At 40.8% G+C, this 19,971-nt stretch overlaps 1 protein-coding gene across 27 annotated transcripts in view; it reads left to right on the top strand.

Moving 5' to 3' along the window:
• Positions 1-19,971, top strand: part of sorbs2a (sorbin and SH3 domain containing 2a) — a 76,947-nt gene that overhangs the window by 47,893 nt on the left and 9,083 nt on the right. For 19 of the 27 annotated variants that reach the window (XM_015041983.1, XM_015041975.1, XM_015041984.1 and 16 more), the window contains 15 exons: positions 47-97; positions 232-436; positions 1,539-1,653; positions 5,405-5,476; positions 7,755-7,811; positions 9,129-9,178; positions 10,676-10,851; positions 11,177-12,994; positions 14,683-14,762; positions 15,726-15,823; positions 16,206-16,320; positions 16,409-16,537; positions 16,647-16,835; positions 17,873-18,838; positions 19,313-19,780. In XM_015041983.1, the coding sequence (XP_014897469.1) occupies positions 47-97; positions 232-436; positions 1,539-1,653; positions 5,405-5,476; positions 7,755-7,811; positions 9,129-9,178; positions 10,676-10,851; positions 11,177-12,994; positions 14,683-14,762; positions 15,726-15,823; positions 16,206-16,320; positions 16,409-16,537; positions 16,647-16,835; positions 17,873-18,838; positions 19,313-19,780 (4,589 nt within the window). Of the gene's footprint in view, positions 1-46; positions 98-231; positions 437-1,538; positions 1,654-5,404; positions 5,477-7,754; positions 7,812-9,128; positions 9,179-10,675; positions 10,852-11,176; positions 12,995-14,682; positions 14,763-15,725; positions 15,824-16,205; positions 16,321-16,408; positions 16,538-16,646; positions 16,836-17,872; positions 19,062-19,312; positions 19,781-19,971 lie in introns of all 27 variants that reach the window. The other 8 variants (XM_015041985.1, XR_001426182.1, XM_015041986.1 and 5 more) reach the window with 8 other exon arrangements.

Below are 19,971 nucleotides of genomic sequence, written 5' to 3'. Positions count from 1 at the left end.
GTGTTTGCATGTATCTCAGTCCGTCTTTTTACCTTTTCTGCTCCAGATGATGACTACTCTGGCACATACAATGCAACATATGCTTTCATAAACAATGGTGAGACGTGTTCTCCAAGGAACAGAAAACTGTTTCATACTCTTATTGTTTCTTCCCAACCTGTATATCTCCTCCTTTCTGCCTTACTGCCCTCCTTACCTCTCCCTCCACTGTCTCCTCCATTCTGTCCTCAGCCGACGACTACAGCACCACCATGGCCCACCCACCTCCTCGGACACACACATATAGACCTCTGTCCAAAAGCCCCTCAGACAACGGTGGGCAGCTGGTTCCTCGGGAGCCCTCACCTTCCCCAGTACCCCCACCACCTCCACCAATGCCCTCCCTTCTGCAGCTTAGGGCCAGAGACAGCGACCGGGACAAAGATTCAACAGACATGTAAGAGAAATGTCCTCTTACTGAACACCTGGGTGTGACTGAGGAACTGCGTTGGATTTAATGCAGCAGTGTGAAATTGTTTGACTCACAGTCTTAAGCTTATTGTTGTAAAATATCCTTTCCATAACTGCATGCTAGACATTGACATTCAGTGCATTAACTCCTGCCAAGGCATTGAAAATCCACTACAATGTGTATGGTTGGTATCCGAGTCCTGGGTCGTAGAAGCAGTTGTAATTTTTTCATAATGTGTGATCAATACACACCTGCATTACTTGCTCTGCAGTAAATTTGATGGACTAGCATAGTTTCATCCCATTTCAATCTAATCATGGCAAATATTTCTAAATTAGCTCCACCAAATCAGTGATATTTATTGCAAAAAATCACAAAAACCTGGAGTGACTGAACAGTGTAAAAAGATATTCATCCCTCCATCTATTTTCTTTACACCCTTGTCCCTAGTGGGGTCGGGAGGGATTGCTGGTGCCTCTCTCCAGCGAACGTTCCAGGTGAGAGGCGGGGTCAGTCTGGACAGGTCGCTAGTCTGTTGCAGGGCAACACAGAGACATACAGACAAACACACACACACACACACACACACACACACACACACACACACACACACACCTAGGGAGAATTTGGAGAAACCAATTAACCTGACAGTCATGTTTTTGGACTGTGGGAGGAAGCTGGAGTACCTGGAGAGAACCCACCATGCACAGGGAGAACATGCAAACTCCGTGTAGAAAGACCCGGGCCGGGAATCGAACCCAGGACCTTCTTGCTGCACGGCAACAGTTCTACCAACTGAACCACTGTCCAACTGTTAAAAAAGATATTCAGGATCATTTAATTTAAGAAGTACTTATCGAATAAAGACAGCTTTTTATTAATATTTTGGCTGTTTATTAATGGGTTGTATCAATATATGCTGGAACAACAGGCACTTTAAGAACATTCATTATCTTCATTTGGCCCAAAATGAAAATGTCTTCTATACTTCTGATCTATGCTATCAAGCCCAAACCCATCTTCCTTTCATCTTTGTCTTTACTGAGGCTGTTTCCTGAGAGACACATTTCTCTTTTCCTTGCATCAGGAATGAATGGGGTCCTCCAGACAGGAAAGTGGACACACGAAAGTACCGCGCAGAGCCCAAGAGTATTTTTGAGTATGAGCCTGGCAAGTCATCAATTCTGGAGCATGAAAGACCAGTGAGTCATTTTTCTAATGTCTCGAATTTTTCTCTAAAATATCTTTTGCCCACATCACAGAAATATGACGTGTACTGTGATCTTGGCATGCAGAAGATTGAGTTGATCACAGGAAGCAACTTTAGCTGCAAACCGCCATTTAAATTAAGCTACAAATGCAGTACAACCAACATTCCAACAAACTCATAAACAACAACTGTTTATTTCTTTCTCAATGGTTTAATAGACATGATTATGTCATTTTTCCCCTCCACACCTGTTGACACTCCTGGTAAAATATTCAATAATTTGGCACCAAAAAATCCACCATTTAATTGAAACACGTTTATGCCTTATGTGACAAAACTCACTTTAAGCAATAACAGAATTTTTTAAATAAATCATTCCACATTATTGAAAAACTCTGCAGTTCTACTGTATATTTTGTCGACAGCACAGCTCCTTTGCTTGTGTGACATGTGAGGTTACAGTTCACAGAGGAAGATATTTGGTCATTCTTATTTGCACAAACTCTCTTCTGTTCTCTGTTCTTCACCTTAGCACACAGGTTTTCTTTTGGGTTCAGGTTTGGAGACTGAGATGAAGGTTGATTTTGTTTGGTGAATCATTTCTGTCTTGATGTGGCCATATACTTTGGATTTTTATCTTCCCAAAAGCCTCAGTGATGATGGATTTTAAGTTGTTTGGCACAAACCTTTAGATTATCAGCACTTTTGACTGCGGCAAAATGTTAATATTGCTTCTAGTCAGAAGAAATTTGTTGGTAAAATTAAAACATTACTGTAAACATGATTTACCAAAGGTAGGAATTAGTGGTGTAATAGCATGTGTTTGTAACAAAGGGTTCTGGTTCAACCCTTTCAGTTTGGTACACTAAAATACCTGCACCTTTTACTTTAGGCCTAATTTGAATACTGTAATTTAAACCTTTACAGTATTGTTTTACATAATGTTGTTTTGTATTTGACTGCAGAATGTTTGTGTCCAGACTTAAAGATGTACCAAAAAATCCACAATAGGGACTCTAACCGTTACTACTATGTGCCATTAGGCAACAGCACAATTTCTCATTTAGCTAAAGTGATGATGGAGAAAGAAAAGTGAACCAAACCAAAGCTCTACGATTGCATTTTTTTACATTAACCAGATTATAGATAATTTTACTTACCTGAAACGACGTGAAGGCAGATGTAAACATGACTATATGAAGAAAACTAGGCTGAAGAGAAAAGCTGCCTGTAGCTCATCAGCCTAAAATATCAGCAGCAGATATGTGACCACACAGTACCGGACCAAGAGAGGCATTGTCACTTATGTTTAGTATTGTCAAAGCCAAAAGGATTAAAAAATTTTTTATCTTCATTTATAAGTTTACCTAACCTTGGTTTTGACTATTTTAAGTGATTTTATTGCCGTGTCAGTTGTGTAACAGGATTCGCTCAGTTACGCGTTTATCATCACACAGCTGGGCACATACCAGCTCTGATCTATTTTTGAAATCACACAATGTTTGTCAGGCTTTACCAAAGTAAACTGTTCCAGTGAAAGTCCTTGTTCTTTGAAGGAAACTTTGAATGCATATGTTTGTGAAGAATGGACAGAAATAGCTTTTAGCTGACATGCCTCCCAAACAACCTGTTGGATTGTATTTGACTCCTTACTATCTTGACAGAAAGTCATTGTTTCAACAGAAAAGTTTGTAGGCTGTTCTTCAGAATTTAAAATGTCTTAGCTGAACAAATCTTTAATAGGGATGCAACTGAGGTACCACTGATGTTTGTAAAGCGAATTATTAATTAGAATTTTTTTTCCTCGCTTGTGAATAAATGATTTTATATTCATTTCAATGCTTAAAACTTGTAATTTTTTGTCATTAAAATTATGTTACAGTAACAAATAGATGAGTTTAACTTAGGGCTTTTTACGCTGTGTTGTAGTACACCTGGTCAGAACAAGTGAATATGAGCATCTAATTCAAGGTTCCTATTCAATTTTCTCCTAGCAACACTCAGCATGCTGTCAGTTGTTCTGTTGTGAATGTCAGGGCAGACAGAAATGATAATTGTAGACAGAGCTGGGTTCAAAATAATTATAACAGTGTTTGAGATTTGAACACCATAATAAGAAATGTTATAGATGCAGAGAACCTTTTCAAAGAAATAAGTGAGAAGAAAAGAGTTTTTAGAAAGGGTCTGACATTTAATGTGATGTCTGCAGAAAGCACTCCTGGGGCAATGATGTATGAGTCAGCTCCTGATAGCAGCAATAAAAGGCGAAAGCTGCAGACGCTGCCCACACTGACTGGAACTGCTGTCTGTTCCCTGCCTCCGCTCTCCATTATACAAGGGAAAAACAGACATGAAAGATATTTCTAGGCAATGGGCCAAAGACAAAATACTACTCGTTAAGATTTTTGTTGTTAATGGTTGTGTGAGTGTGCCTGAGTTATATTAGAGTCCCTGACATTCTGTACAAAAGGCTTTTTTTATAAATTAGTCATATTTCTGAAAAAAAAAAAAAAAAAAAAAAACAACTCTATTGAGAAAGAGAGCTGTAACTCCGACTACAGCAGCTATGAAGCATCTCTTGGCCATGTTTCATTTGGCAGCAAGACTCCTGTTGTTATGTGGGAGTAAGGTTAGAAAGAGCAGACAGAGCTGTTGGACAGCAAGGTTTTTTTCGCACAGTATGATTGAGCATTAAAAAAAGAAATACCTTTCAAATTTTTATTTTCAGTACTTGAGTCCACTTTTGCATTATGGATAATTTGTGATCATTTACTTTGTTTAAAACATTTCTCCCAACCAGATATATGGGAACATAAACAATGATTTAAATTTAAAGAAACAATGCCAATGCAAAACTATTAATAATTCAATATTCCAGATATCTGTGTATTTCTTTAGAGAGGAAAACTTTAGGGGGAGGTAGGGAGGGGGTCCTGTTTTCAGTTAGTCACTACCTGATGATGGAGGTACACAAAACTCTGGTGCTAGCAGCGGCATGGTGTGGGAGAAACTTTAACTTCAACAGGGAAGCCAGAGTTTCACCTTACAGTAATGCAACAACTCTAAACATACAGCCAAAACTGTGATGAAGTGGTTAAGATATTCACGTGTTAGAGTGGCCAAGTCAAAGTCCACACCTAAATCCAAAAAGAGAAGCTATTGTAAGACCTGAAAATAAATTCATTTTACTTATATCTTATCTGTTCTTTGTGTGAGTAACTCCAGTCCTCCAGAGCTGAGTCCTGCATGTTTTAGGTGTTCCTCTGACCCAACACAGAGTAAATGAATGGTTCATAACCCGGCCTCATTTAGGAGTTAATCCAGCCATTAATTCAGCTATGTCGGAGCAAGGACACTACACCATGAAGGACAGCAACCATCCCTGGTTTATCATGAGAATAGATTGAAGCGTGGGGTCAGAGTGTGCCAAATGTTGATCAGCACCAGGGGTATGAACACTTTTAAAAGGTGCTATAGAACTGTCTTCTAAATATTGACGTCAGACTTAAACAGGATAAACTCAGCAGTTGGACTCTGAAACCATGCTGTCACTATAATTTTGTAAAAAGAAGCCAGAGATGGTTTTCTCCAGCAGCACTGCTATTCCACATCTTCATCCTGTGATCATCTTCGTTTGCATTCTCCTAACCATGGGGTCCGTGTCTCTCTTTATGTGTGATTCCCCTCCACGCCTCCTTCTTTCTGTCTCTCTTCTATTTCTCCTCCCTGTCATGCTCTCTCAGACCTATGATGACATAGATTTAGAGAACGAGCCTTGGTATAAGTTCTTTTCCGAGCTGGAGTTTGGGCGGCCGGTAAGTTGGAGCTCGATGGCTCCCGTAACCACAACTCTGCCGATAGACGTACACCTCCATCTCCTCCCTCTCCCAGGACACTGTTGTTCTGGTTCCACCAGCTGCCTGGGTGGGGCGAGTTGTTTGGGCATGTGGTATTTGTTTGGTGCAGTGACCCCTCCCTTCACACACACACATACACAAAAATATGACAGTGATATGTCTGTTATCCTGTTTTTAAATCCATGTAGTAGTGTTTATTCATTAGTTTATCTGGCTATGAGCAGGTTTGGAAAACACTTCTTTTGACTCACTTTGTTAGCTTAAAGAAAAACCATTCCTTGTTATAAACACCTGATGTGAGGTAACATGCATATATTTCTTGTTATTTAAGCTTATTCAAGAATGTATTTATTCCTACCTGCTTGTAGTTTTGTTTTATTCAGCAGTAGATGAAAACGCTCTGGTTGTCTATGAGCTAAGCTCTTTAGTGGCCCCTGCTGTACGTAGGTGGTGTTTACATCAAATTATTGTTAGCTCACTGATTTTTATTGTCTGATGAGGACATGCCTCTATCTGATATGATTTCAGTGCATGGCATCAGTTGTTCACTTTCAGGGGCTTTTTTTAAAAATGTTCACGTGGAAATTTCATCTGTGTATTGAGATTTCTTTCTGTAATTTCCAAAGTTTCTTCATGATCTAATAAATCGTCAAAATGGAAGGTTTCTCACGCTTCACTGAATGATCGTGCCAGCTGGACGCTTGCTAAGATGCACTAAAATCACGTTTGATTGCGCAGTCCTTCTGAGATAAACACTGCAGCTTGTGTTTTTATTTGCTTTCTGCACACAGTCTTCACTCTGCATGTGTGTGATACTTCTATGTGTTTGTGAAAAATAAAGATAGACAGGCCTACGTTTGTGCTTTTGCTAAGTGCAGAAAAATAGCACAAATACAGACCTTTCTGGCATTTCTGGTAAAGATGTGTAAAAACATACATTTATTTTATACCGGTAGCATCATCTCCAAAATTCCAAGCTGTAATTCCACTACATAAATGTAGTTGCAGGCAATCCACACATTATTGTGAACTATGGCCACGTCTGCTGTTGACTGCTGCTAATAGAGCAGTACTCAGCTTGTTTGCTTAATAGCAGGAATATAGAAAGAAAGAGAGAATACAGAAAGGGACTCATCTACCTAAAAAAATTGTTTTAATATTTGTAATATTCATTTTTGTTTGTAGTCAGGTATTTTTGTGAATTCTGACATACAGTAAAAAGTTAACATAATCTTAAATAAAGCCCAAGTCAGTGGTCAAAGCAGATATGAACTCAGACATGGTCAGCTGATTCTGTCTGGTGAAGTGCTTGCTTGGTTGTAGATTTTTATTTAACACAATGTCACACGATATCAGTTTTTCTAACAAAAGTCATTTATTATAAATGTTTTGGTAATTCAGACAGTCAATGACACCAGAAGCTTAGAGCAGACGTAGGCCCACAGCATCATAGATCCTCCACTGTACCTAACAGTGGGCATGAAATGCATTTCAGCAAATGTTTCTGTTGTTTCCTGTTAATTCTACCTGCAGTTTTAGATTCTGAAAGTTTTAGACCTGCAGCACTGAAGCACACAGGTCCATGTCTTCCAAACTGGAAGACATGTTTATGTATGTATGTATTTTTATGTGACATAATTCCCAAATAACCAGTTGGCATGTTGCTATCTACATGCCATGGTTATGTTGCAGTTCTTTATTAATGATTCTTATTTTTAAACCTCTCAGTTAAGTGTATTTTAAAGAGATTTCTAGTGCTTGTACACCTGATAACAGTCTCTGCTGAATTCAGTTTAATCCAGAAATGTAAAGTATTTCAGTTTTAGGTGATGCTGCTGCAGTAAAAGATGGATTTATTTTAGGGTTTTTACACATTTTTAGCAGCGGTGCAAGTAAGTGTTGCTGGTACTTTGGGAGAACTTGCATAGGGCTTCCAGCTTGTAGATGTGTTGGTGTTTGACTGTATGTACAGTAGGTGTGTGTTAGTGTGTGTACATTGGCGCCCAGTTGTTCATTGTGTGAGAGAAGCTCATTTGCTCCAGTTTTAACTGGCTTGTCTCTGGTTCCTCAGACTCTCTAACAGGTTTTACCCTCTTCACATGTCTCCTGTGTTTTTGATTTCTCCCCATGATGTCACTGCCGCTTCTCCTCCTTCACCTCATCTTCACCTTCTTCCTTCTCCTCCTCCTGCTGTCCTCCCCTACCTGCTTACTGCTGCTGCTGTTTGGGGCTGAAGCCTCCTAAAAAACGGCTGGATTATAATCCAGACATCTCCACCCGTCAGCGCATTGAGGTAATCTCCAATTCATCATTTGTCCAAGAGTTGTTTTTTGTGTTTGTTTTCTATTTATTTATTCATTTTTACCATTTCTGTGTTACATGCATTGGGTCAGTGCTTGGATGTGAAATGCATCCAAGCAAAGATCAGTTTCAATATGTTTTGAGATGTCAGGTGGCAGAGCAACATGGAGTATTGATAAATATAAGATGGAAGTTGAAACATACATGGTTTTCATTTAAACAAGATATACATTAAAGTTTGTAGTTGTAATGTGGTATTTTTGTAGGACACCGTGTGACTGGATCATTTTAGAAATACCGCTGCTTTGCTAGATTTATCGGAGAGTTACAGCCTTTCTTCTACATAATATCATGGCAGCCATTTTCTGTCAAATGAGTGAAATTTTGTGACCTGAAATGTAGGCCTGTCACACTAACAACTTCTACTGGATGATAAATTATCCCAGAAGCTATTGCAATAAATGATGACGTTGTTTTGAGACCATCATCAAGTAATATAATGGTAATGGTATAACAACACAAAAAACATATTCACAAAGATCAATAAACTTTAAATTCTAATGAACATTTTACACTGGAACTGGAAGACATTTTAAATGTCTAACAAAAATGGACAAAACAACAGAAACAACAGGTAAAATGAATTATGACATCTCAGTAAAAAAACTTGTCCTTCAAAAAAGGGCTAGACAGCACCAGAAAGCACCAGACTGAAGATATTTCTCATCCAGTTTTTCGTAGAGAGAGAAAAAGAAATATAAACCATGTAAGCTGAAATTACTGAGCTCATTTTAATTGATTTATTAATTGATTTATTTCTTGTTGCTACAGGTCTACTAAAATGTGGTTTGTTTGCTTTTGTGTGAAGGAATATATGCTGGTTTTTCTGTTCAAACTGTAAATATTCACATTTTTCTGTTGCTCAGAATGGGTGCTTTTAGTGGCGTCATTCTAAGGAGTACCTTCAAGATCCATTCCAGTTGATCCATACCAGATTTTGCAGTAAATCATTTGCCCCCACAGCCCTGAGCTGAGCTCATAAGATCCTTTGCAATATCACCTTTGCCGTCATTCTTCAGAGCATTGGAGAAAAGGGATCAGAAATTCATCTTTGACTCGATGCACCTGTCAGGCTTCTTTTGGCCAGGTGTGCCATGTGGAACCAGCATCTGCTGCACCTTTGGTTGGGGGACAGTTTTGACTGTGGCACAGCTTCAGCTGCATGGATGCTGTGCTTTGTAAGCTGCCCTGCCTGAAGTCTTTGTTTGTGCAGAGCTGACTTTTCTCTTTTGTCCTGCACCTGTTTCAGACGACCCTCCACATCGCCCCGGCTGACAAGGCTTCAGAGAGACCTGCAAGGTAACCGCTGTTTCTTTCTTTTCCTCCGCATCACCCCCGTCACCCCCTCCCCCATCCTCTCACCGACAGCCCCCCTTGTTGTGATTCAGCGCAGTGTGAAAACTCTGACTCTGCTGGTGATTTGTGGTGGCTTTCTTTAATGATCATCTGCTCAGATTAGCAGCATTCTTAATGTGATTTAGTTAATGATGTTTTAAGATGCTTCAACTGAGACTGAATAAATTAACTCTGCAAACCTATTGATTCTGCTATTCACCTTCTGTCCCTCCTTCACCCCCCTCTTCTCTTGCTTCCTTTCAACACTAGCCTGGTTATTCAGTCGCATTCTGCAGGCTGAACAGAAAGGGCAGAATAGGGATGTAATGAATAGTCTATTCATGTCAGTGACATTAAGTGTGTTCCCTCACAAAGAAAGAAAGAAAGAAAGAAAGAAAGAAAGAAAGAAAGATGGAGCCTTGGGTTTCTTTCTTTTCTAAGCCAGTTTGACATAAGTTGCTAAACAAAATCTGTCTGAAGTGTTTTTTATTTTTTTTTTGCTCTGATAAACTTTATCTATGTTCAATTTCACACCAATAACAAACTGAGTCTACAAAATGCCATGCAGACTTTCAGTTGAGGATATATAAGGATATCCCCTAAAGTTGGAACAAAATAGTCTTTTATTAGCATCAGTATACTATATATTGTAAAAGTGTGTGAGTATGGAAAAACAAAACTAATGAACATTGTGTAGATTTCTTATACATAATATATTCTAAAGGATGACTTATTCTACTTACGTTGAACAATCTTTATTTGAAATTTAAAGAAACAAGCAGATTCTGTATAGTTCTGAGATTAAGATTTTTTTTTTCAATTAAAGATAATGAAATAAATAAATTATAATATAAATGTAACAGATCCACATGTATGTTACATAGCATTAATCAGAGGTGTGGAGAAAAAACTACATCAACTGTATTTGTACAAAATGAGACAAACGGAACAAAACATATGATGAAAACAAAACTGTTTATTACAGTCAATTCTAGATGACTGGGTCTGGCGAGACTTCTTGTTGGTTCTGCTTCTTTTAACTGAGTCAAAACACAGACTGTTGGCTTCTGGAGAAAGAGGCTTCACCAGGTCTTGATTAACCAATTAGAAGTGGACAAGAGATAGAACAAGTAATACAATATGTTAAGCTAGTAAGAATTTGGAATCTACAAATCAGTTTTAACCTTTGTATTTGTTAATGGACCAAACTGGTCTCTGATAACTGATTTACTCAAGTGTGCAAACCTTGCTAATTAATATTTACATAATATTTGAATTGAATTTCAATTGTCTTTTTATTTGTGATTTGACTATAAGTGTTTAGCGATTGTAGCTGCTGATATTGACAGAAAAAACTGCAACTACAGGAACTTTCGTAGTTGGAAAATTCCATCTCCACTTCCACTCAGCATTCCTGGAGATGCAGTGTTCTGAAAGTAGCCATCGATGTTTGTGTTGCAGTGCTGCCAGCGACTACAGGAAAAGAAGGAAGTCTGAGCCATCAAGTTCACAAGTGAATGCCCAGTCCCAGAGCAGAGCTGCAACTTCCCCTAGACCAGTGGATGCCTACAGATCCAGCAGCAGTCTAAAGAAACCTGTCATACGTTCCTCACCTTCCTCACCCTCCAGAGCCAAAGGTATTCCTTTTCACTGAAGCATCATGTTTTTGCCTTACAATTTTGTTTTCTCTATTGGTGTCTTTCTTCTTCTTTCTTTCACATACACATGTTTAATATTTCAAATTACAGAAACATTTTCTTCTGTTTTCTTCTGGTACTTTTGTGAGTTTATCTGCTGGAAATCTGAATAAGAAAAATGAATCTAAAAAAAATATTTTCCACCTTTTCTTCCTTAATTATTTCATTTTCCCCTGAGCCTTCTCCCTGTTTCTGGCTATTCCTGCTTAACCATCTTTCCTCATTCTTCTCTTCTACCATGCTGCTCTGATGGGACATCTAAAAGGTGGGGACGCATGCAACATGTTTTCAAACAGTATAAGTACCCCAGGTCCTTATGAGAGTACCTCTCTCCCTCCTCTCCTTTCTGACTCTGATCATTGCCACGAGGATGCCAGCCAGGAAGGCAGCTCTTCCTCAAAACAGTCTGTCTTCTGCACAAACAACTGGCAGGCAAACAGCCAGGATGATAAAACATGGAGCAGTTCAGAGGAAGCACCACCCTCCTCTGGCAAGCTCAAATCCCGCAGTTGCGATGACTTGCTTAACGACGGGCATTCTGGTTCTGGTGGCCAAAATGCCACTCGCTCAGAAAGCGCTGGGTCGCTGGTGTGTGATGGGAACATTCCTACTGTATCGTCCTCTACTCATTCACTGCCCCCTCTCCATCGGCGATGTGCGCACGATTCTCCAGGTTTCCTCCAGCTCTATCGTAAAATGCACCAGATTGACCGAGCTCAGCTCATCCCTTCTGAAGTAATCCGTTCCGTCCGTGCTCGCATTCTGGAACTAGAGCGCCAGCCTCATCTGCATCGCCATCGCCTTTCTCCTTGGACACCCTCCTGGGGTGTGGAAGTGCCAAGGGACATGGTGCCAAACCGCATTTCCGAATACGAGCGTCTAATTCAGAAGTCTAAATCCATGCCTAACTTGGGTGACGGTGAGGTACCTTCAGGCACAACAACACCGGGCGGTTCGTCATCTCGTGCTAGCAGCGGGGGTGGCATGACTCCCAGTTTTCCAAAACGCCGTTTTTCCATTGAGTCATTACTAGAGGAAGATCCCAATAGCAACAACAGGACTGTACGTCACAGCATGGATCACATACCTCGTAGCCCACCGGAGGGACAACCTCGTGTTGGACCCGAGCCCGGACGTGGGCAATCATTTTCGGCTCCTCCTGTTCCTCAAGGCCCACAAGCAAATCCTGACTATTCTGATAGTGAACAAGACGCCATCGCATCTGACCTCAGTGACTTCATCCAGGTGGAGGGTTCCTCATTTTGCAGTGAGAGTGATTTTGACCATTGTTCCCTAACTTCTTCTGAAAGCTTGTATGGATCGTCCACCATCCACCACCACCACCACCTACGTCACCACCACCATCACCACCATCATCATCAAGGTCACCAAAGTCTAGGCCAGAGCCAGGGCTACCAACACCGCCACCTCATCAGCACTTGCAAGGGCCGCTGCCCAGCCTCATACACTCGTTTTACGACCATGCTTCGCCATGAGAGAGAGCGAGCACGACAAGAGAACCAGAGACAGCAGAGCCGCAACAGCCATTTCCAAATTCAGGGCTCACAGTCTCAGCAAGCAATGTCCAAGCTGGCCTTCTTGGTCAGTCCAGTGCCTTTCCGCAGGAAAAAGGGCTCACCACCTACCTCGAGAAGAAGCAGTGGTGGAGGAGGACGAGGTAGCAGACCCAAGTCCAAACAGGCCATTTATGAAGCACTTGATGCAGCCTTGAGAGACATTTATGAGCACATTCAAGCAGAGAGAGGCCACAGAAGCTCTAGGCCACCTGATGATAGTATTTTGAGACGAATCCTGGCTGAACTGTTGCCAAGTGTGCCTGAAAGAAGCTCCTCTTTGCGAGGGCGGAGGGGTTGCTGGCATGGGAGTCACTCCTCTACATCTGTTTACCCAGATGGAAGCCCGACTGGGTATGCTTCACACAGAGGAGAACCATCCACGCCAAGCCTACAGTCACCGAGGTTGCAGTCGCCAATCAGTGCCTGCTATGGACGACATTTGGAGACCTCAAACAATAATGAATATGGGGAAGAGCAAGGCAACGGAAATGGTCTTTGTTATTCAGGTGGAGATCATATCCATACCACTTCAAATATGTAGTGTTCAGCACTGTATACTGTCATTAGATATAAGCACTATCTACGAAGTTGGCATAAGAAATATAAATGTTAGCTATACCATTTATCTATTGTCAGTTTGATTATTTGATAAATACCCTAAAGCAAAACAGAAAAAAAAACCTAGTGGTTGTTTTTCCTTTATACTTCAACACAACTAGAATAGTCTTATATTGGCTTGCTAGTTATTAGGGCTATCTTCTCTGATGGTCAGCCTGTAGCTGATAACAGTCCTGCTGCTACAGCAACCCAGCTATAGCTTGAAAACAGCAGTATTCTAATAATAATGATGGGTAGCACTGCTTTAGCTTCCTCACAATGTTTTTACATCACTAATAATATTTCCACGCAAATTTCTCGCACTGAGAAAATGCAGTTATCTTAACCAGCTGATTAGATATGCTCATCTCAGAATCAAACAGCTACAGAAAAGTTGCTTCAGTATTGTCCTTGCTATCCCATTAATGGAACTTTAAATTGTATGAACGCTCACTGTGAAGAAAAATTTTTGTAGATTTTGAAACCAGAACTTTTAAAACCTTGCTGTACTTTCATCCTGAAACCAGCCTGTCTATTCTCCCAGCCATGTCTCATTCAGTTGTGCTTCAACTTGAAGATTTTGTCACTTCGTTGGTCCACAGCCAGGTTCAATACTTTCATTTTCTGTATTCTTCAGATGTATACATTTTTGCTGTGAATTATTAAGTTAAATATTTCTTATCTGCTGTTGGTACATTTCAGTTTTTCAAAAAACCTAAATATTTTTGCAAATGTTTCATATTGAAGTTATGCTGGTAAAGATAAATAGTGGTCTTTGAACAAGTTTGAGAGTTGTAACTCTGCTTGGTATGTAGTTAAAGTGAGAACAAAATGTTGTTAGAATCCAAAAGGTAGTTCCACTGCAAGAAATTTACTTTGTTATGTTATTAACAAAACTGAATTTACAATGCTGAACAGCAAATATTTGAGAATTTACTGTATATTATTCTGGATCCAACTCTGTTTCCCAAAATCCCAAAGTCTTTACAACCAACAATATTAATAATTCAAAATTTGTCTTGAGATATTGTTAGATCGCTCCAGATTTATTTGTTTGTACAATAAATTGACTTTTCTTTAATGACAAGATCAGTTTTTAGCAGGTTCTCATGTCTGCTGTGTGACAGACTCAGTTTTTTTTGTAAACAGGGTTGTGTATCAATGTAAACAAACATTTTCTGATTTGTTTTTTAGACAGATTATTATTTGGTAGCCATGTTCTTATTCATAATTATTTTATGATTTCATTGCAAAATCATTGTCTTTCTTTAAGCCATTTGCTTGTATGTCTATTTTTGATTTGCTCATGTTTCTGCTGACCTGTACTCCCCTGGTTTCATCTTGTGTTTGTAGGATTGCATGTCTCACATTTGTGCCATGTTGTGTTTAATTTCGCTCACTTTTGTTTTATTCCCTGTGTGTGATGGAAATAAAATACACCTGTTATTGACCAAAGCTGTCAATCCCTGTGTTGCCCATCGGAATGGCATCATTCTGTGTTGTTCAGTGTTTTTTCCAGATCCCACTAATAAACTCAGGTTACATGGAAGTGATTGCTGCTGTAATTCTCGAACATTGATGTTTCTTTTCATCACAGACCAGGATGTATCGAGGAGTTATTCCACCATGGATGATCGACACACACCACAGAGCAGAAGAGCAACTCCTGACAAAGAGGTACAACATTGAAACCAGTTTTTAGTGTTTAGATGTCAGCATAGAATAGACATGCAGTATACAGTCTTGTGGAAAAGTCTTCATATCCTTGAACTTCTCTACATTTTGTCACATTTTACACATTCAGAAAAAAAAAATTTGTCCATTTATCTTTGCAAAAACCTCAGTCAGTTTTGGTGAGTTTTTATCAGACTTGTTTCATGGATCTCTTACTGTTTGTTTATCATTGTTGACCAGTTGTAAGGTAAACCTCTGTCTGAATCTCCTGTCTTTAGCAGCTCCTGACAGGTTTGCTTCTAGAATTGCCCTGTGTTTCAATTCATTTATCACAGGCTTTCTTGCCTCTACTGCAGACAAGCATTCCCACAGCATGACACACACAGTGCTTTCTGCCCTGGTCAGAACAGCTTGTTTCACGTGTTTTCTGTGTCTCCTTACTGGCTTTTCACAAACTGCAAATGAAAATGTATATGTCTATTTCCTCTCAGCTCTTCCAGAAAGGTCTGGTGTTCAGAGTGCAGGACTAATAGTAGTATAGTCTTGTAGATCTCTGCAGCTCCTCCAGTTATCATTTGGCTTTTCTGATTAATACTCTTAATTTAGATAGACAACTACATTTAGCTATGTTTGCAGTTGCTAAATATTCTTTGCATTTTAACATGATGGATTGAACCGTTCTCTGTGAAGCATTCGAAGTTTGGTGTACCGTTTTAAACTGTTATGCCTAACCTGTCAATATTCCTTGGTGTTTAGTATTCTTCTTGGTTCACAAATATTCCACAGTGAAAATGTGGCCCACACTTTTCAGATTTGAAAACATTGAAATTCCTTGCTATGATGTGACAAAACATGTGAAGAAGCTCAACGAGTACTCACGCTTTTTCACACATTGTAGATGTCAGACGGGTGTCATGTTAAACCTGGTGATGGCTGTTGCCTCTCTTTCTCTCACTGCTCTTCCAGGTCTCCCATAAACAGATGACACAACTTATTCTGTTCTCTCTCCTCCATCAGAAACAACCTGCAAGAGCAATTTATGATTTTAAGGCACAAACAGCAAAGTAAGTATCATACATTTAGCATGTGAGCGTAAAGAGGCCGACTCATTTTGTTTTCAGCTGCATCCTCACTTCCTGCCACCTACGATACTCCTCCAGTACATTTTTTCATTCACTCGATTCTTGCTTACATTAACTGCCGATTTCCAGTTTGATTACTGTCATCACAACTAACCACATCTGGATGGCTTCAGATTAATATTTTGCATTTCTTTAATGCATGTGCGAATAAACCTGATGTCTTCACTTCTCATTTTTACTTAATTATGCATTTCTGGCTGTGCAAAAAAAGTCACCAATTTTTAAAAATTCCTTTTCCATTCATGTCTTTCCTCTTGATTTGATGTGCATGCAGCGACACTTCACTGAGACATCTGTATTACAGGGAGGTGACATTTAAAAAGGGTGACCCGGTCAACATCATCAGGCAAATAGATAACAACTGGTACGAAGGCGAGCACAGAGGCCGGGTGGGCATCTTCCCCATCGCATACGTTGAGGTAAATCTGCACCTGTTGTGTGCACCTCTCTCATGTTGTCTCGATTGCTTCAGTCACACATCTCCTCCAAATTTTGCCACTCATGTAGAAGATGCCGTCGTCAGAGAAGCATCAGCCTATCCGTCCTCCTCCTCCAGCTCAGGTCAGGGAGATCGGCGAGGCTGTGGCACGCTATAACTTCAACGCTGACACTAACGTGGAGCTGTCACTAAGAAAGGTTGCTCTGCTGTGATATGATCAGATTAGAGATTTGCAAAATTTTACAACTCATGTTTTGTTATGTTTTACATTAACAGTCGTGTTTTGAACGTGTTGCGTTTGTGCAGGGGGAGAGAGTTGTAGTCGTCAGGCAGGTGGACCAGAACTGGTATGAGGGGAAGATTCCAGGAACAACCAAGCAAGGCATCTTTCCGGTTTCCTATGTTGAAATTGTCAAGCACTCTCCATCCAAGAGCTCCGCCCATCATGTAGATCCGCATGCTTACAGCCGGACACCAAGCTCCACCCCCATCAAGGTAAGAACGTGAGGGATGCACTACTCCTTCTGAAGCATTTTGAGTTCTTTCATAAAACAATGCATTGCAAAAGTATTCATACCCCTTGAACATTTTCATATTTTGTTTTAAACACAAACTTCAGTGTATTATTTTCAGATTTATGTGATAGACTAACATAAAGTGGCACAGGAAAATGATACATAGTTTTCACATTTTTACTCATTTAAAGTTATTTTTATCATTCTTCTTTTTACCCTGAAGGAAAATCCAGTACTACCAATATCCTTCACAATACTCTGACTAGATAAGTCATCTACTCAGTAAAACAGAGTTAAAAATTGTCTATTGAAGCTCTTCTTTGAGCTTAATTAGCTCTAAGAATGATGATCTAACATGATTTCTAATGTTAGAGAACATTAAAAATCACACAACCTTTCGGAAGGTTAAAACTGCACTTCCTTAAGGTTCCATTCTTGCCAGGTGATGGAGAAGGTGGCTAATGTTGGTGGGAATAGGGGTGGAGCTAAAATCAAGGAAATCCTTGAAAAAAACCTGTTGGAGGTGACATGAAACTGAGTTTTATCTTCCTGTATGACCTTCCTGGAGACACGTGGTCAGAGCTACAGGTGCAGTAACACCACTGGTCCACACGCTGGCGCGCTCAAAGATTAATTTAGACATGTTGGTTTTGGAATGTGTAAAAGTCTAAAAGACATAGGCTGTAGCCGCTCTCCACTCTGTGATAAATAAAAAACCTTTTACTCGTTAAAAAGTGGAAATGTATAATATTACTTAAATTTAAGAGTTATTGACTACTTTGTGTTTGTCTGGACATGGGCAATCTCAAGAAAATACATTTCAATTTATGTTCATGTTGAAGCAAAATGAGGGAAAAAGCTCAGAGTATGAGTACTTTAGCAAGGCACTGTGTGCTAGTTTACATCTGGCTTCTTTCCTCCCATTAAGTCCTTTTCCTCCCTGAACAGTTGACGCCTTGTTTTCTACTGGTAATATTCACCTCTATCCTTTTCTTTCTCACTTTTACCTTCATGGAGTCCTTCTGTCACCTCCCTCCATCTCTTCCTTCCCCTCAACCCTCTGTGAGAACGCTCAACCTGCAGGCCATCACCAGCGAGTGGCTCTCGCTCACACTGGACCCTTTACCTCCCACACCACCCCCTCTCCCCGCCGACCTCGCCCCCCTCCTGACGGCACAGGAGCCAACCTCAGCCTCAGCCGCTGCATCACATAAAGGTTTCTCCTTTTCACACCAGCCATCTTCCAGAAGTCCTGTTTGCTCTGACAGGAGAGCGGGTTTAGGTCACACCCCAGCTGCTCTTCGTCTCTCCCAGCCCTCACCGCCACTGCCTCCTCCTCTTCCTCCTCCAGTCTCTTCCTCATTCACCTCCGCGCTACCGGATTGTTTATCGATGCGCAACGGGAAGCAGCTACAGGTTTCTGAGTCAGACAATGCTTTAAGTTTTACTAGGCCTCAACCTTTGACCTGCACCAAGTCAGTGACAGGAACATTTCCCTCACATCTCCCAGAGCAGCAGCCGTCTGCTCCTGCGCATGAAAGCGGCAAACTGCCCGACATTGAGCTGCACGTTAGAGACCCTTATGATGAGCTGCTGTCAGCAGCTCCAGATGAGCTCAGTGCAGATGACACTGACATTTCAAAAAAGCCTTCAGTAGAGTTCATATGTGCCAAGTTGAATGGTGAATCTCAGAGCAGATGGTTTCAGAACAATGTCCAACAACCCAGTCCTCCAGCAGCAGCTGGTGACTCACCTGGCACTGTTCACCTAAAACCGCAATTTGATGAACCTTTAAACATGAAGCCACTTTCTGTTTTCATTGAAGAGCAGCCAGTATCAGTAAATGAGGAGCTGTTTGTTCCTCACAGGCCACCGTCAGAACAAGGACACACTTGCACAGAGTTATTCATAGAGGAAGAAGACGAAGACATGACAGACAAAGAGGAGAACATTAGAGAGTTAAATGAGCGGATAAGTCCACAGGTAGAGCATGGTGTGAGCAGTCTGCAGGTTCACTAGGCCCCTGGAAGGAACATGGAAGTGAAAAAAAATCTACATCCACAGAAACTTCCAAATGAGGATATGACAATGTTGTTAAATCGTTAGCAGAGGAGCCATGTTGTAATGACTTCCTGAAGGCAGAGTTTCAGAAAGAGCTGGAGTTTCTTATAGAAACAGAGGCACAATTTCAAGGTTTTAAATTCCAGTCAAAGTTTGTTTTAAGTCCATTTTTCAAACATCAGACATTATTGAATCCAGATTGGATCCCTTTAATTAACAGCTGCTACCAGAAAAACCAAAAGGTTTGCAAAGAAATTCAACATTTAATTGGTCAGATTTGGGACTCTGACGTGCTCATCTTCCTTCCTTCCATGTTCTTTCTGGGGTTTATTAAAGAATCTGAAAAGCCGATTTCTGGTGGCTCTGGTATCTTTACCTGTGTTTTTGTTCCCGTAGGCTGAAACCTCTTCTTCCTCCTCCTCATCACAGTTACCTCACTCTGACCGCCTTCCCTTCCTCACCCCATGCCCCCCAGCATCCACTCTCCCTCCTTCTGTAATCCCTGCGTCCTCCACATCTTCCCGATCCCAACAACATGACTCCTCCTTTTCCCCTGTCCTTCCTCACTCCCCCCCATGCCTCCCTCACCTGACAACCTGTGGACCTCCTGCAGTCTCCCGCTGCCCGTCTGTTCCCTCTCCTCCCTCTCACCTTTCGGACCCCTCTGCAGTTTTTCCTGTCTCCCAGACCTCCACTTCTCCCTGTCCACCCAGCCCAGTTACGTCCTGCCCTGTCTCAGAGTCAGTTTTCCCTCCCCCTGCCCCGTCTCCCCCTAAAACTGCCTCTCCTCCTCTCTCTAGTCCCCACTCCCCCAACACTGCCCCCGTTGTATCGCACGCAGGCCGTAGGTCCCCCAAAGTGAAGGTAACGCTGGAATGTAGAGATGAAGATTATGAAGCAACCTCATCCCTCTTCTAACAGAATCTTTGCTTAGCTGTAGTTTTTTGGTTTGAATAAAGCACATTTTTCTCTCTGGTTGGATATGGACTCCAACAAATTTGGGAAAAATGTTAAAAAATATATTACATCTTGTTTGTTTTTGTGTAATTTATTAG

This window comes from Poecilia latipinna, unplaced genomic scaffold (assembly GCF_001443285.1).
Source record: "Poecilia latipinna isolate Pla-1442-1.1 unplaced genomic scaffold, P_latipinna-1.0 Scaffold574, whole genome shotgun sequence".
Classification (NCBI taxonomy): domain Eukaryota; kingdom Metazoa; phylum Chordata; class Actinopteri; order Cyprinodontiformes; family Poeciliidae; genus Poecilia; species Poecilia latipinna.
The sequence above is the reverse complement of the archived record's forward strand: the minus strand, read 5'-3'. Positions and strand labels throughout refer to the sequence as shown.